The sequence below is a fragment of the Balaenoptera acutorostrata genome, chromosome 17 (genome assembly GCF_949987535.1).
Source record: "Balaenoptera acutorostrata chromosome 17, mBalAcu1.1, whole genome shotgun sequence".
NCBI classification, from domain to species: domain Eukaryota; kingdom Metazoa; phylum Chordata; class Mammalia; order Artiodactyla; family Balaenopteridae; genus Balaenoptera; species Balaenoptera acutorostrata.
This window is the reverse complement of record NC_080080.1, coordinates 34647311-34662760: the sequence shown is the minus strand read 5'-3', so window position 1 is coordinate 34662760 and position 15450 is coordinate 34647311. Positions and strand designations below refer to the sequence as shown.

Below are 15450 nucleotides of genomic sequence, written 5' to 3'. Positions count from 1 at the left end.
ACACGTTATTTCAAATAAGCTTTTGCTACCCGGAACCTTCCCCCATTAAATTTATATGGAAAGCATAATGAAAAGATAACATAATTATACTAAATTCATTTGTGCCAAATCAAATACATGAGCCCTACCAGTTAAAAAATTAACAAAAACAAAAACAAAACACAGAAGAGTTGGGCTGGTTTTGAAGAGCTCCCCTCCAGTTAAACAAACAATGTATTCAGAGTTTAGAATGTCCACTGCTTCTAGATGCCCATTAGAACGAGTACAAAAGAATAGAAAAGCAGGTCTGAGGCAGGAATAAAAATCAAACCTTAGAATGACAAAGCTGACTAACATACATTGAACACAACTCATAAAACAGTATCTACAGGTCTACAGTCACACAGATTCAAAGCTGAGATGAACTTCCAGACATCACATATACCCCCTCATCTTACACATGAGTAAACTAAAACTAAGACTCACTGCAAGGAAATGACTTGCCCAAGATTACATGACTGATGAGTAGAAGGACCAAGTCTCCTGACTCCAAATCTAGTATTTTTCCAGTTCTCAGAGCTCCTTATCCATCAGGGCCTGCCTATGGTACACAAATTCTTTCAGATACACAGTAACACTCTTAAACTCTGTAAGAACTGTAATACTGTATAATGAATGTCAATATCACAAAACAAACCTGAAGACAGATTAAAATGTATTATAAAATTTAAAGGATTAAGCAGATACATCTAAATTCAGAAAACACATTTTTGAGTATTTCATCTCACTTTGGGGTCTTAAATCCGATATGAAATTCTATATCCATTAAAACAGATCTATCACATGAATGTCTAGAACCATAAATAATCTTAAAATATTTACCGGCAGTGCACTACATGAAATTTTCATTTTAAATGACAATAACAATGAAAGAGTCAGAGAACACTTGGTCTCATTTTTAAGTGTCTCTGTGCTCCAACACTACTCTCCTGGTAGCATTCAAGGCAGCCATAGTGTCAATCCCAGCCTGTGCAGGCATGAATAGAAAGGAGCACAGACTACCCACATAAGCTCTTCAAGTATCCCCTCCTCCTTGCCAATTCCCAATATCGCCTCTTCCAAAACTAAGTCAAAGCATTAGGATGAAGCAACTTGTTTTCATACCCCGACAGGCCATTATCCTCGTGTTTTTACCCCTAGACAGACCTTTTGCAAACAAAAAGCAAAGGAACAAAAAAAACCCCGCCACTGTCTATATGTAAACTGTTCTTAAACAATGCAAGAGTTCTGGACTATTATTAAAACTCTGATTATCAATATCAAATACAGACATCTATGATGAACCTCTAGTTGCCACCAGCATCCTAAATGCCTGTAAATGAAAATTCATTAGACTCAAGAGAATGGAAGTAAGAGGATGAACCAGTCCCCACACCCTGAAACCTTGTCTTCAAAGCCCTTTGCAAGCACCAGGTTGAATCATCAGATCGTTCTTCCCTGTGACTTATAGTCTCTATTAGCACTTAATTCTTTATTTTCATGTGTCTCCCCATTAAACTGAAAGCTCCGTGAGGGCAGAGGCCATCATCTTTGCATCCCAATGTATATAATTTAGTTAACAAACTACTCACTGAGTAAAAGAGTAAAATTTATTTCCCACTTTGCCTGTTTATTCCTTCCACTGATCAATAAAATTTAAGTAAAAGAAACCATGGGCAACCGTAGACTCACAGTCCTTTCTCCCTCTGAGCCATTCTACGATACAAAAACCCTCTTCCCTACCACAATCCTAAGAGCACAGAAATTGGAGCAGAAAAATCCTAAACGATCTGGTCCAATTCTTTCATTTTACAAATGAGAGTCATATCATTTATTCATGGTCACATGGCCAATTAGTATCAGACACACACAGAAAAAAACAAATCCCCAACCACTGTTTTCCTCCAATTTATATCCCATTACCATCATATCAAAGACAGACTGCCTACTATATATCCCATCAATTCAAAATCATCTAAGAATACCAAGTTTTCTTTAAATTTGTGTCTTCTAATCTATGTTATCTTACCAGAAAAATAAACAATTTTCAAAAGCGCATATGGAGAAAATGTACCTTCCCATCTCTAGTACTTTGACAAGGATGTGAAAAATACTTGGCACAATCAAGATATTACCACTGGGGAAAGCTGGGTTATGAGTACCCGGGACCTCTCTGCATCATTTTTGCAACTACTTGTGAGTCTGCAATTATTTCAAAGTAAAAAGTTTAAAAAATAAATAAGCATGGCCCACCTACCGGATGCCACACCCTGGGCCCACTAAGTCTATCACCTCACTCTTCTCCAAACTTTCCCAATGAGCTAGAAACAGTTCCAACTACTTCTCAATCCAAGTTCCAGGAAGGGTTGGTGCAGCCACCCCAGGCCTAGCACAATGTCTGAGAAGCACACAAACATTTACTGAACACGGGAAACTGATCTAACACTGTGCTCAAACTCTGTGCAGGCAACACATGGCAAATATTTACACAGGTCAAACTCAACTACCTCTTTCACCAGTCTTTCACAGTCTGCTACTGGTCTGTGGACCAGCATAACTCCCCCAACTAAGACTGTAAGCCTATGAGCACTGACATCTGTTTTTAAAAAGCTATCCTCGGGGCTTCCCTGGTGGCGCAGTGGTTGAGAATCTGCCTGCCAATGCAGGGGACACGGGTTCGAGCCCTGGTCTGGGAAGATCCCACATGCCACGGAGCGACTAGGCCCGTGAGCCACAATTGCTGAGCCTGTGCTCCGTCCGCAACAAGAGAGGCCGCGATAGTGAGAGGCCCACGCACTGCGATGAAGAGTGGCCTCCACTTGCCGCAAGTAGAGAAAGCCCTCGCACAGAAACAAAGACCCAACACAGCCATAAATAAATAAATAAATAAATAAAATTAAAAAAAAATAAAAAGCTATCCATCCTCTCAGCGTCTTATTATAGTTCTGGGACAGACCTAATATTTATGTAAATTAATTCGAATTTTTAAAATTTCATTTGTTAAAACAGAAAAGCAAACAAAAATATATTACTCTTGCCTCAAAGGGCAGGAAAATACCCCATTCTCAAACAGACAGCTACAGAACCTATAGCCTGAGGGGAAAAGGATGGCTGGGGGCAGTGAGGAACTGGCAAGCTTGGCCCTATTTGCTGTCATCAATTAATTTTAAAACAAAGAAATGTGGGCGAGAGCCTTTTATACAGGGGTCCTCACGCTATTTTGTTCCTGATGATGGTGGTCCGTTTAGACACTATGAGAAGCTCTACTTTAAATCCAAGAACCTCCTAATCCGAAAAGGCTACCACAATAAATGTTTTTACTACAATTTGGTTAGGTTATGTTACTCTTTTAAAACTTCAACACTATTGCCACAAAGACTTTCCATTTCCCAAAAAAAAAAAAAAAAAAAGGTTTTAAACATATCATGCTCAAAAACAAAAACCCCTCAAGAATGTCCTAGAATTCACCAAAGAAGAGACTGAATCTTCATGCCAACTGAAGAAGCTTTTTACCTTTCCAAAGAGACTTCTGAGGAGTCAAGCGCCCTGGAGAAGGAAAGCAAAAGACCAACTGGCCTGAAGTCCCTGCCACTCAACAGAGTTTTTTGAAACCAGAAACATTCTGGATGGTACGGGGCGGCTGCTAACCGCATGCTGCCGCCTGTCTCTGGATGCAAGTGTTGTACTTAATTTTCGGTATCTTTCGGCTCTCAGAAGTGGCAGAAAGATGAGCAACTGCCAACAAAATCAGCCCCCAAGTCATCTCTGACCTGCAGACCATGGGTTGCCAACCTCCCCAAGGGAAGACACCTGTTCCTGGTTCTGCATCCCCTCAGCAGTGACAGAAACCTAACAGAGAATCAGTAGGAACATGTGGCACCAATTTCTATTCATCCCCGCTGGCAACTGCAGGAAGCAAAGAAAAAGCAGTTCCTATACTTCCCCAAACAACAACCATAGAAAGCAAAGGTGCACTGTCCACAACATCCAAGGACTCCGTCCCTCTCATTATTCTTTATCTATAATGATCAGAACACCTGATAAGCAGAAAAATGCAATCACTTACAGAAAACACCAAGGGGGACTTCTCGGAGATGAAGTTTAAATATCACCAGAAACAGAAGCATACTAAGAATTTTAAGCTAGATTTGCACACAAGAAAAATCACCTGTCTGGTGCTTCCTTTAAAGTTTCCATATGCAGATGATGACACACAGCACCAACTGGACTAGTTCAAATTCCCTTTGGACAGGAAACAAAGTCACTCCCACAACCTAAGAAAACAGATGATGAACTGCACAAGCCCACATACCCCTCTCCTCAAAGCTTTTCATATAAAACCCTGTTTTCATCATTTAGACATCAAAATAACCCTATACTGTCTCTGTTTCTTTGCCTTTCTTCATCAAGTTAACTTCCACATCTCAAATCTGGCTTTTTCTTAAAGCTTACAAATCCATCCTCCTCCACTTTTCAGGTCACAGAGCAGGCTGTCCCAGGAAAAAACACTCACGTGAATCTCCACCAGGCCTCGAAGAGGGTCTTGGAGCAGCTCATGCAAAGCCCATCTCTGGAGTTTCAGATTGTCTGTGAGGAAAACCTGGTATCTGAGTTCACGAAAAGAGCTAGAACACCTTATGGTCTGAATTCTGGAACAGCAGATTCATGCTGGAGCAGAGCCAATTTCGTGAAATGGTAAGTTCTCAACACTTTTTTTTTCTGTACTACAAAAAATGGGGCCTGAACTGATGAGAATGGAAATAAAATTCTATTGATTCATTCAAGAGAATTCACAGTGCTTCCCAGACTGGACACTGTCATAACCTTTATAACCAGCAATCTAGACTACCACTATTACTACTGAAGTTTCAAAACATAATCTCTTTATATATATACCAGTACTTTAATTAACATGAAAATTTGCTATCGAGAAAAATGTACTTTTTAAAATTCTGAGTAGCTTTTTCCTATGAAAAATAACGTAACATTTTAGAGTCAAGAAAAATTTCAACAGAAACGAAGACCCAACACAGCCAAAAATAAATAAATAAATTTTAAAAAGAAAAGAAAAATTTCAAAATACATAAAATTACATCCAGCATGATCGCAACTATATTAAAAAGAAAAAAAATCCATGTATAGGAAAAAAGGGACCAGAAAGTCACCAAAACATTACCAGTGATGGCAACCTTGCTAGACTTTATAAATTGATCTTTGTTTTCCAGATCTTCTATAAGAATGTTTTTTATAGCAAGGAAGTTTTAAAAAATAAAAACTAAGAAACAGCCAGAAACTTGAAAACAACCCAAATTCCCATCAGCTAAAACAGATTACAAAACTGTATTATATCCAAACAACGAAATACTACTACCACAAATACAAAAGAAGAAAAACTGCTATACGTGCTAAGGAAAAGACACCAAACACATGATTCCATTTGCATGAAATTCTAAAAAAGGCAAAATTACAGTGAGAAAAAGAAGAATAATTGTTTTCAGGGGCATGATGGGGGGAAGGGACTTTTGGGCACAGAGGAGCACAAGGGAATTTCTGAGGGTCATAAAAATGTTCTATATCTTGATTGTGGTGGTAGTTACACAACTGTATACATTTGTCAAAACTCATCAAACTGTACACTTAAAAATGGGTGAATTGGGCTTCCCTGGTGGCGCAGTGGTTGAGAGTCTGCCTGCTAATGCAGGGGACACGGGTTCGAGCCCTGGTCTGGGAGGATCCCACATGCCGCGGAGCGGCTGGGCCCGTGAGCCACAACTACTGAGCCTGCGCGTCTGGAGCCTGTGCCCCGCAACGGGAGGGGCTGCGGTGGTGAAAGGCCCGCGCACCGCGATGAAGAGCGGTCCCTGCACCGCGATGAAGAGTGGCCCCCACTTGCCGTAACTGGAGAAAGCCCTCGCACGAACCGAAGACCCAACACAGGCAAAAAAATAATAATAATAAAATAAATAAATAAATAAAAATGGGTGAATTTTACTGTATGTAAATTATACTTCAATAAAGCTGAGTTACAAAATACATAAGGAGAGAGAAAGTTGAAAACATTTTATTAAGGTGAATGACACCACTGGAAACTGAACAAATAACATTACTTTTGCTGTTTGGGTAAAACAAATTGTATTTTTATTTACATGTGCAATAACATTTAATTTTTAATACTTTATTCAATATCCTGACAAAAATGAGAATGTCACAAACCACAGTTATCTAAGAATTTACCATATTTCTCATTTTGAAGGGGTTTATTAGCACTACAGTGATCTATCAAGAAAATAATGTAAAATATGGTCCCACTAGAGAATAATTTCTTTTTTTTTTTTTTTTTTTTGGCTGTGTTGTGTCTTCGCTTCTGTGTGAGGGCTTTCTCTAGTTGCGGCAAGTGGGGGTCACTCTTCATCGCGGTGCGCGGGCCTCTCACTATCGCGGTCTCTCTTGTTGCGGAGCACAGGCTCCAGACGCGCAGGCTCAGCAGTTGTGGCTCACGGGCCTAGTTGCTCTGCGGCATGTGGGATCCTCCCAGACCAGGGCTCGAACCCGTGTCCCCTGCATTGGCAGGCAGATTCTCAACCACTGCGCCACCAAGGAAGCCCTAGAGAATAATTTCTAATAGCCAAGTTCAATTTAGCAGTAGTCTTACCTCTATATATTAACTTAGAAGAATGCTGCAAACTTTTCACGACTTATTCCTATTCCTCAATGTGCCCCACAGAAAATCACTTAATTTCAAGAATCCTGTCTTTCCGTCATTACATAACCATTATTACAAGCGACTTGCTGATAAAATGCTATCACACTGGAGGTTAAGAAATGAGAGCATCGGTCAACCTGTAAGGAACACTAAGATTTCCACTGTGATGTTGCCTGTCCTTCTAAGGCTATTATCCAAACAAATTTTCTCTTACTCTTAAGAATGTCAAATTTTGTTAACACGTTAAAACTCAGTTTTATTATGTAAAATTTCAAAACTGTCAGTCATCAAAAATAAGCATTTATATGACAACAGGAAAATCTAAACAGATTGAACTTTGAGATTAAGGTAATTTTTTTTAAGTTTTCATCTTTGAGATGCATAATGAAGGTATATCAATTAAATGATCTGAGGAAAAGGAATAAATAGGGAACAGGCTTGAAACCAGACTGGCCACGAGTAGATAACTGTTGAAATTGGGTGATAACTGTTGTACATAGGTGTTCACTATACCATCCTCTCTACTTTTGTACATGCTTTAAATTTTCCATAATAAAAAGCTTTAAAATAATTTTCACAGTAAAACTTAAAAATCAATTATAAAAACAAATCAACATTTCATAATTATAGTGACCCAGGAGGACAGACTGTTGTCATTTGCTCAGAATGCCAAGGTGTCAAAATGACAGAAACACAGACTATAATTGGGGTTTGTTTTCTTAACTAGAAGTACAGTCGTCCCTCTGTCTCCGAGGGGCATGGGTTCCAGGAGCCCCCGCGGATACCAAAATCCTCGGTTGCTTAAGTCCCTTTATAAAATAACCAGTACAATGAATAGTCTGCACTCAGTATCCACGGATGTGAAAGCCGGGGATACCAAGGGCCGAGTGTACATATGATAAAAACGGGGCAAAAAGACATGAGTACATCCTCCTGCAACATAAAATTACTCCCCTCAATACACCCTGCAAGATCTACTTAAGCGTTATTTATTTATTTATTTATTTATTTTTGGCTGCATTGGGTCTTTGTTGCTATGTGCGAGCTTTCTCTAGTTGTGGTGAGCGGGGGCTACTCTTCATTGTGGTGCGCGGGCTTCTTGTTGCAGTGGCTTCTCTTGTTGCGGAGCAGGGATTCTAGGCGTGCGGGCTGCAGCAGTTGTGGCACGAGAGCTTAGCTGCTCCGCAGCATGTGGGATCTTCCCGGACCAGGGCTCGAACCCGCGTCCCCTGCATTGCAGGCGGACTCCTAACCACTGCTCAACCAGGGAAGCCCTACTTAAGGGTAATTTGACACAGTCTTCAGTGATTAAACTTTCCTTTAGAGACTATTTCCTAAATAACCTAATTATTAAGGGAAAAATCCTGACCTTTCTAAAGTTCATCCCATTATTCCTAGTTGTACTCCTATGTACTATGTAATTTCCTTCCCAAGTGTCTGTTTACTCCTAAACCTACAATTTAGTCACTGATTTCCTGATTTATAAAACTGATCTTCCCTTGTTTGTTTTGATTTTCAATTTTTTGTTTGGCTATTTCATACCCTGTCTTTAATTTTACTTTCCTTAAACAACGTAATCACTTTAGTGAAGCTTGCCTGTACCTTCCCAATAAAGTCACTCTAGCAATGGTGTTTCTAGGTAACAATCTCAACAATCAAATAGTCAGATTTCCCACTGGTTTGGTGATGTGATGCTCTATTCCACCCTAATACTTGTGTTTTTTGGTGCAGCACGATTAAACTTTAGGCAGCTTTCAACTATTATAACCTCTACCCACCACAACCTTTGTTCATTCGACTCCACATAATCCCTGGCCTATTTTCTGGCTCCTACTGAGTGGACAAGGATATGCTTGAGTCTTTAAAACCCAAGAGTTCCTAATAAAAATAAGGAGCAATCGGACTTCACTGGTGGCGCAGTGGTTAAGAATCCGCCTGCCAATGCAGGGGACCTGGGTTCGAGCCCTGGTCCAGGAAGATCCCACATGCCGTGGAGCAACTAAGCCCATGCGCCACAACTACTGAGCCTGCGCTCTAGAGCCCGCGAGCCTCAAATACTGAGCCCAAGCACCACAACTACTGAAGCTCGCGCGCCTAGAGCCCGTGCTCCAGAAGCCACCGCAATGAGAAGCCCTCGCACCACAACGAAGAGTAGCCCCCGCTCACCGCAACTAGAGAAAGCCTGAGCGCAGCAACGAAGACCCAACGCAGCCATAAATAAATTACTTAATTAATTTTTTTAAAAAAAGGAGCACTCACTAAATGCCATGCCTTGTGCAAAAAAGCACTTTCTGTGTCAACGCTGCCCAACAGAATTTGCAGTGATCATGGCACTGTTCTGTATCTGCACTGTCCAATCCGGTGCCACTAGCTACATGTGGGTACAGAAGAGCACTTGAAATGTGGCCGCTGCTACCATGGAATTGACTTGTTAATTTTATTTCATTTTAATTTAAATAAGTCATGTTTTGAGACTAACTTACATTGCTTTAATTTTTCCTCATGAATTTCCATTTAGTTTTACATCTATGTACATTCAAGATAATCTACGACAGAGTTTCGCAACCTCAGCACAACTGACATTTTGGACAGGTCCATACTTTATTGTGGGGCTGTCCTGTGCATTGCAGGGTGTTTAGCAACATCTCTGGTCTCTACCCTCTAGAGACCAGTAACAATGCCCCAACGGGGACAATCAAAAAATGTCTCCAAACACAGCCGAATATCCCCTGGGGGGCAAAAACTGCACCTAGTTGAGAATCGCTGATCTAAGACTAACAGTCTGGATTCTGCATTCAATGCTAAGGATATTCTAGGGCAATTTCTTTGAGTTCCTGCTTTTCTATTTGGAAACCTGACAACATATAAAAGCAGTAAAAATTAACCATCTCTTTATTATATTTTGCACAGAACCTACATTATAATATTGTGTTTTCCCACCCACTATCTCAACTATTCTTCACCAACCTTGAGGTGTGTACTATACCTGATTTAGAAATTGAGGTGTGAGGGACTTCCCTGGTGGTCCAATGGGTAAGACTCCGTGCTCTCAATGCAGGGGGCCTGGGTTCGATCCCTGGCCAGGGAACTAGATCCCACACGCATGCCGCTACTAAGAGTTCGCGTGCCACAACTAAAGATCCTGTGTGCCGCAACTAAGATACGGTGCAGTCAAAATAAATAAATAAATATTAAAAAAAAAAAAAAAAAGAAACTGAGGTGTGAGGGGGTGGGGAGGAGGAGAGACAGGGAGTGAGGTTGTAAGTGGTTAAATGACTCAATTACCACAACACAGTTAATAAGTAGCGGGGTTGAGACAAACCCAGATTTAGGAATTCCAAATTTCAAACCCCTGTCTACACTATCTTACTGTGCAGCCTTACAGCATCTAAAGGGGGAGCTCCTTGGAGAAAAACCCTTTTGATATGAAAATCTCAAGCAAGACTGTTTATGATCACACAACACATTATAATGCCTAAAAGCGAAGCTCACAGGAAAATTCCACATACAGACCAAAAACGAGAACTGGTTTGCAATGTAGCCAACCTGCATCCCGAGTAATTCAAGACAGGGACTAGTCACAGGGACACCATCACCTTAAAAGGCCTCTCCTAACCTAGTACTAGGAAAGGGTTAAGAGGGTCCACCCCCTGACAAAAGGCCTAAATCAATTTGGAGCCCAGGAGGGAGGAGTTGAGGGGAAAGGGAAATCAAAACTCTAAGACAGGTAGGTGGCTGCTCAAAGGCTGGGATGCCTCAGAAAGCAGAGATTTCCCGAGTACAGGCCATGTGGAATACTGAAAAGAGCCCTGGACTTTAAACATCAGAAGACCCATCATGTGGACCTCATCTGTCAGTACCCTGGATAAACTCTATAAACTCAGGGCCTGATTTTCCAGCTCATCAGTGAAAAAACTGGTCTACATGACTTCTTTGGCACTTTCCAGGGTTTGGTGAGCTGGCACTTCCAGCTCTCCCCTTCATCTCAACGCCTAGAACCATGTTCTTGTTATGGTTTTTGCTATTTCTCGAGACAATGTTTTAAGCAAGAACATAGCACTAACTCGAGAAATTCACCAGAAAGAAAATCAAAATGTCACACAAGTATCTGAGCACTGAATGGTTTCAATTGCACACAATGAGTATTTGCTGAGGGCCAGCGTTCTGCACCAGGGACCTTGTAATCACTCTGGAAAGCTACAACCAACATCCTAGGCTCTCTGAATTCCTCTCCTCTGCCCTAGCCATCCCCGCCTATTTTCATCTACTGCATTATTTGGTCTCCCAGAGCCAATAATTAAAGATTTTAACCCAATATACAAAGACTGTCACAGAAATAGCAAGTACGAAAACACAAAGAAAAAAAAAATCAGATACAAACTTTTTTTTTAAATGCTGAGTACACTTTAAATGTTTGAGCCATCACACTATTATAATAAATAAAATATATGACTTTTAACAGGATGTGGTTATTTTAAAAAGACAACTTATTTGTAGAAGAAAATATTGGTGTTTTGAGACCCCTAAGTTTTCTCTGACTGAGCAATTTGTTTGTAGTACCATGCTGCCTGTCCGGTCTTACGGCTTTCCGGGTAAAGACTAAAGTCTACCTATTTATAGATCTTTCATCCCGAACTACCGTTTATCATTTCACTTGTGACTATCATACACAGAAAATCAACCCACTGTAACACACTCTTTTCTATTACCAAAACTTACTTTAAACCTTGGTAGATTTTTACCTGAAGACAAAAATATTCTGGGCTTATTCTAGTAAGTTGTAAGGTTCCAGAAAACCAACCTCATTTGGAAACAGATTTCCCTCAAGCAATGCAGCAATAAGTTGATCCTATTACTTTGCAACTAGGTATGCAAACATGAACTTTCTTCTGAAGGGGAGACACAGAACAGCTCCACCACAAGTCAACTACTTTTCAAAACTAAAAAAGCATGACTACCTCAAATGATGCCTTCATAAGTCTCAACAGACCAGACACTTTTACTGCTACTAGATAAAACCAGAGGTTCCTAAGATTTTACCTACAGCCCTCTCCTATTGTTCAAATATCTGTCATCTTGATGCACACATTTTATCTCATCAGATCCACCTCTTTTATTTCTCATGAAATGAAAACTGAAGATGATCCAACTATTCTTAATATTGTATACCGACACTACAGAAATCAAAAACAAAGCTGATTACTTGTTTACACCAGGAATGGAAAAAGAAAAGGTAGCTTTAAAAAAGATACATGTCAATTTTCAGACTAGCTGAAACAAAAGGAATGCTCAAAAATTATTCAAAGTGCCCAACAAAACTGCAAAATAGGTTTTGGCATGCACAGTCAATTGAGTAAGCTCGTCAGGATTCTTGGTATATAAAGTTAGGACTAATATAAAAAACATACCCTACTTCTCTCCTGGGGCAATTTTCTAAGTTACAAGACAAGTTGCACTACAAGCACTACCAACTCGGTTCTATGAATGACAGACAGTACAGCTATCCACACTACCAGCGTGGTTGTAAAATTTACAAAAATCCTTATGTGAAAGTCTTAACAAAAGATCTGTAATGAAACAAAATCGGAGTAAGGATCGCATTACAAAATGTTAAAATAAATGACTTAAAACTTATTTCAGTATTTAAAGGAACTACGTGACAATTCCAAATGGTTAATGTTTTCAGAAAGTATTCCAAAAGTTTTACAACCATGTTAAATACTATATGGTTACAGCAAAGATTAGACAAATCCAAACCCAACGCCAGAAACCAAGCCTCCAGCTTCCCGGATTGAAAGGCTGTCCGCCCCACCTGAGGCGGTTAGATACTCCGAGACAGAGGCCAATATCTTAGCGGCAAGTTAGGCCTCTTCCTCTCGCCGGGAAGCGCATGACAAACAGGGCATCATGCAATTTATGTCACCCGGTCACTTAGCAAAAATTATATCTAACTTCTAAACTTGGACCCAGATGGCCTTCCATATTTATAAGGAATAGAGAGCAGCGAAAGTGTTGGGATAGAAAGAGACTTAAAATGTCCCCCTTTCTGACCCTGTAAACATTTAGCCCATCATTAGAGCTGAGTCCTAGATTCTAAGACTTGCTTTAATGGAGGCTTCCCTCAACCTCCTCGGAGTCTCTTTTCCAACAGTGAAGGAACTTTTCCTGCTTTATCTCAGTTCCCTGAGAACATACGGCCCTGCAATTCAATATCCTAACCTGGCAGGGGACGGTGGAGGAGGGAAGGAGAGGAATCCAGGGCCAAAACAGCCTTCTTATGAAAGGCAAAAAAAAAAAAAAAAAAATCATAATTCCTCCTCCGCCCATAGCAAAACCCATCCCAGAAATTTTACAGCGTGTTAAGAAAAGCAGCACTGCGAACTGCAAACGTAAGAGTTTTCCTTTGACTCCACGCTCGGCTTTCAGCTGTCAAATTACAACTCAGGAAAACACTATCATTAGAATAAAAAAGGAAACAAAAAAGCTCGCACCACAGGGGCCGGGAGCAGGAGCTGCCTGCACCATTTCGGGAGTAGCAGAGCAAAGGAAAGCTAATCCACTTCCCCACCCGCGCCTAAATTCATCCCCTCCCAGGACAGGCAAACCTCACTGCAGGGGCTCAAATTTAATAATAATAACAATAATCATGGCGCTTCCTCCCTCCCCCCCAACCGCGATCCGCCGGGAATCAGCTCCTCACCACCCTCCCCGCTCTCCCGGGATCTCCAGGCCCCGCAGGTCCGACCACCACACCGGACACAGCTCCCAGGGCCCCGGGCGAGCCCAGCCTAACCCGGGGCCCCTCGCCCGGCTTCTCCTCTTCCCTCTCTTTTTACCTCCACCATCCCCCATCCGCATTGTCTGTCTCAATTCAACTTTGACTAATATGGATTCCTCGAGCCTGGGCCGGGCAGTAATTACAGCTCCCCCCCACCGGGAGCCGGATTCCCCCCCCCCCCCATCTCCACCGAGTTCAACGCGGCTCCTTCGTGGAGGAGGGGGACGAGGGTGTGGAGGGTGCAGTGCGCTTTCCCGTCCACAGCTCGCTCGCCCCCGCAGCCCCGGGCCCCCGGGACCAGAAGTTTTCCCCGGAAGGGGCCTAGCCGGGTGCCGCAAGGACCCTCCCCCCTCACCGCCGGACGGCGCGTAAACACCGACGCCCGCCCCGGCGCGGCCCCGTGGGGGAAGGGAGGGCGGGGAGGCGCCCCTCCCCCAGCCCGCCGGCCCGCCCGCCCGCCGGCCCTATTACCTGTCATTGAGCTGGTCCTCGGTGCCCGGCAGCGGGTGAACCACGAAATGGATGGACGTCATGGTGCTTCCTTCTCGTCCTCCTCCTGAGCACGGCCCCCTCCCGCTATGCTCCCCCCCCAACCCCTTCCCCTCCCCAAAACCCACAGCCGCCGCCGCCGCCCTCCAGTCCCCAAATGGAGAGAAGCAAATGCGCAGGGGCCGCCACCGCCGCCTCCCCGCCGGGCGTGTGTCCGCGGCGCGGCGGTCCGGCGGGGCGGGCAGGAGGGCGGATCAACACGCCACCCGCTCCCCCAGCGACAGCGCGCAGCAGTGCGAGGCCGGCGGCCGGGACCCGGGGCGCGCCGCCGCCAGCGGCAGCCGGGCGTCGGGAGAAGGGCCGACTGGGGAGGGACGAGCGGGACGGGCTGCGGGGCCGGTGTGGTCCCGGTGGCGGACGGGGTCCGGACTAGGGAGGTGGAGAGGGAGATGAGCCCGCACCGCGCGTCACTGGCGAGAAGCCGTCGCCACCGCCAGCACCGCCGCCGCCATCTTCACTTCTGCCCCAGTTTCTCCGTCTCGCAAGCTCCGCTCCCGAGCGGCGGGGGAGGGGCGAACGGGAGGAGGAGGAGGAGGAGGGAGGAGACCGGCGGGCGGGGGCACGGCTGCGAGGGGCGGGGCTCCGGGAAACGGGCGGTAAGGCCCTTTCGATTGGGCGGTTCAACGTTGTCGGGCCACGACGCTGTAAGGCGCGTGCGGATTGGTCCGTTCGGCTCCCGAGCCCAGCCCCCGCCCCGTGGGGGTGGGATATCTCCCGAGTGAGTGTTCCGGAGAGCACGTGTTAGGGAAAGAGGAGGCGGAGGGGCGGGGGGGTGGTGAGCCGGCAGGGGCGGGGAGTCCGGGAGGGAGGCTAAGTGTGTGTCCCCGGGGAGGTGGGAAGGAAGAGGGGTCCTTCGTTCTCTCGCTGTGATTTCCCCTGGGGCAGCCCTAATTTTTTTGGCGGACCCTTAGGGGTTTTTTGTTTTTGTTTCTCGTCCTTCATCCTCAGTTACATTTAAAGTGGAAGTGTAAAATCAGTTAAGGGGCAAGAAATACACAGCCTTTTATTGGAGAAGTAAGGTAGTTATGTAAGGGCCTTTCCAGAAGGTCCAATCATAGGATCATAGAGCTGACTTTGCAGCACCTTCTTTTATCACCCTGATCGCCCCAATTTCGCCAACACCACCATTACATACCCACACAAAGACAAAAAGTGGAAATTTCCACCAATTTCCTGATTTAAATGATTCATGATTTTTTACTCCTTTTAAATGAAAGATGATACATCTGTTCTACAAAGGTGTTTCGTTCCTCAGCTTATGATCAGTGGGATCATAAAGGCTAATTCTTGAATAGATCTATCTGCTTTTTTCTAGGGAACCAGTTCATAGCTTTCTCCTCAAAGGCTTCCATGGCACCTTCAAAAAATCAAGTACCTCTTTCAAGAGAAAAAAGTGAAAACA

General features: G+C 43.6%; 1 protein-coding gene and 1 pseudogene across 1 annotated transcript in view; one reads left to right on the top strand and one right to left on the bottom strand.

Moving 5' to 3' along the window:
• UBR5 (ubiquitin protein ligase E3 component n-recognin 5) overlaps positions 1–14560 on the bottom strand; it is a 142883-nt gene extending 128323 nt beyond the window's left edge. Inside the window, exon 1 of the mRNA XM_057532432.1 lies at positions 13971–14560. Coding sequence (XP_057388415.1) covers positions 13971–14032 — 62 coding nt within the window. The 5' untranslated portion in view covers positions 14033–14560. The remainder of the gene's footprint in view (positions 1–13970) is intronic.
• The window catches only part of LOC103007939 (40S ribosomal protein S12-like), a 75137-nt pseudogene continuing 74124 nt past the window's right edge, over positions 14438–15450 (top strand).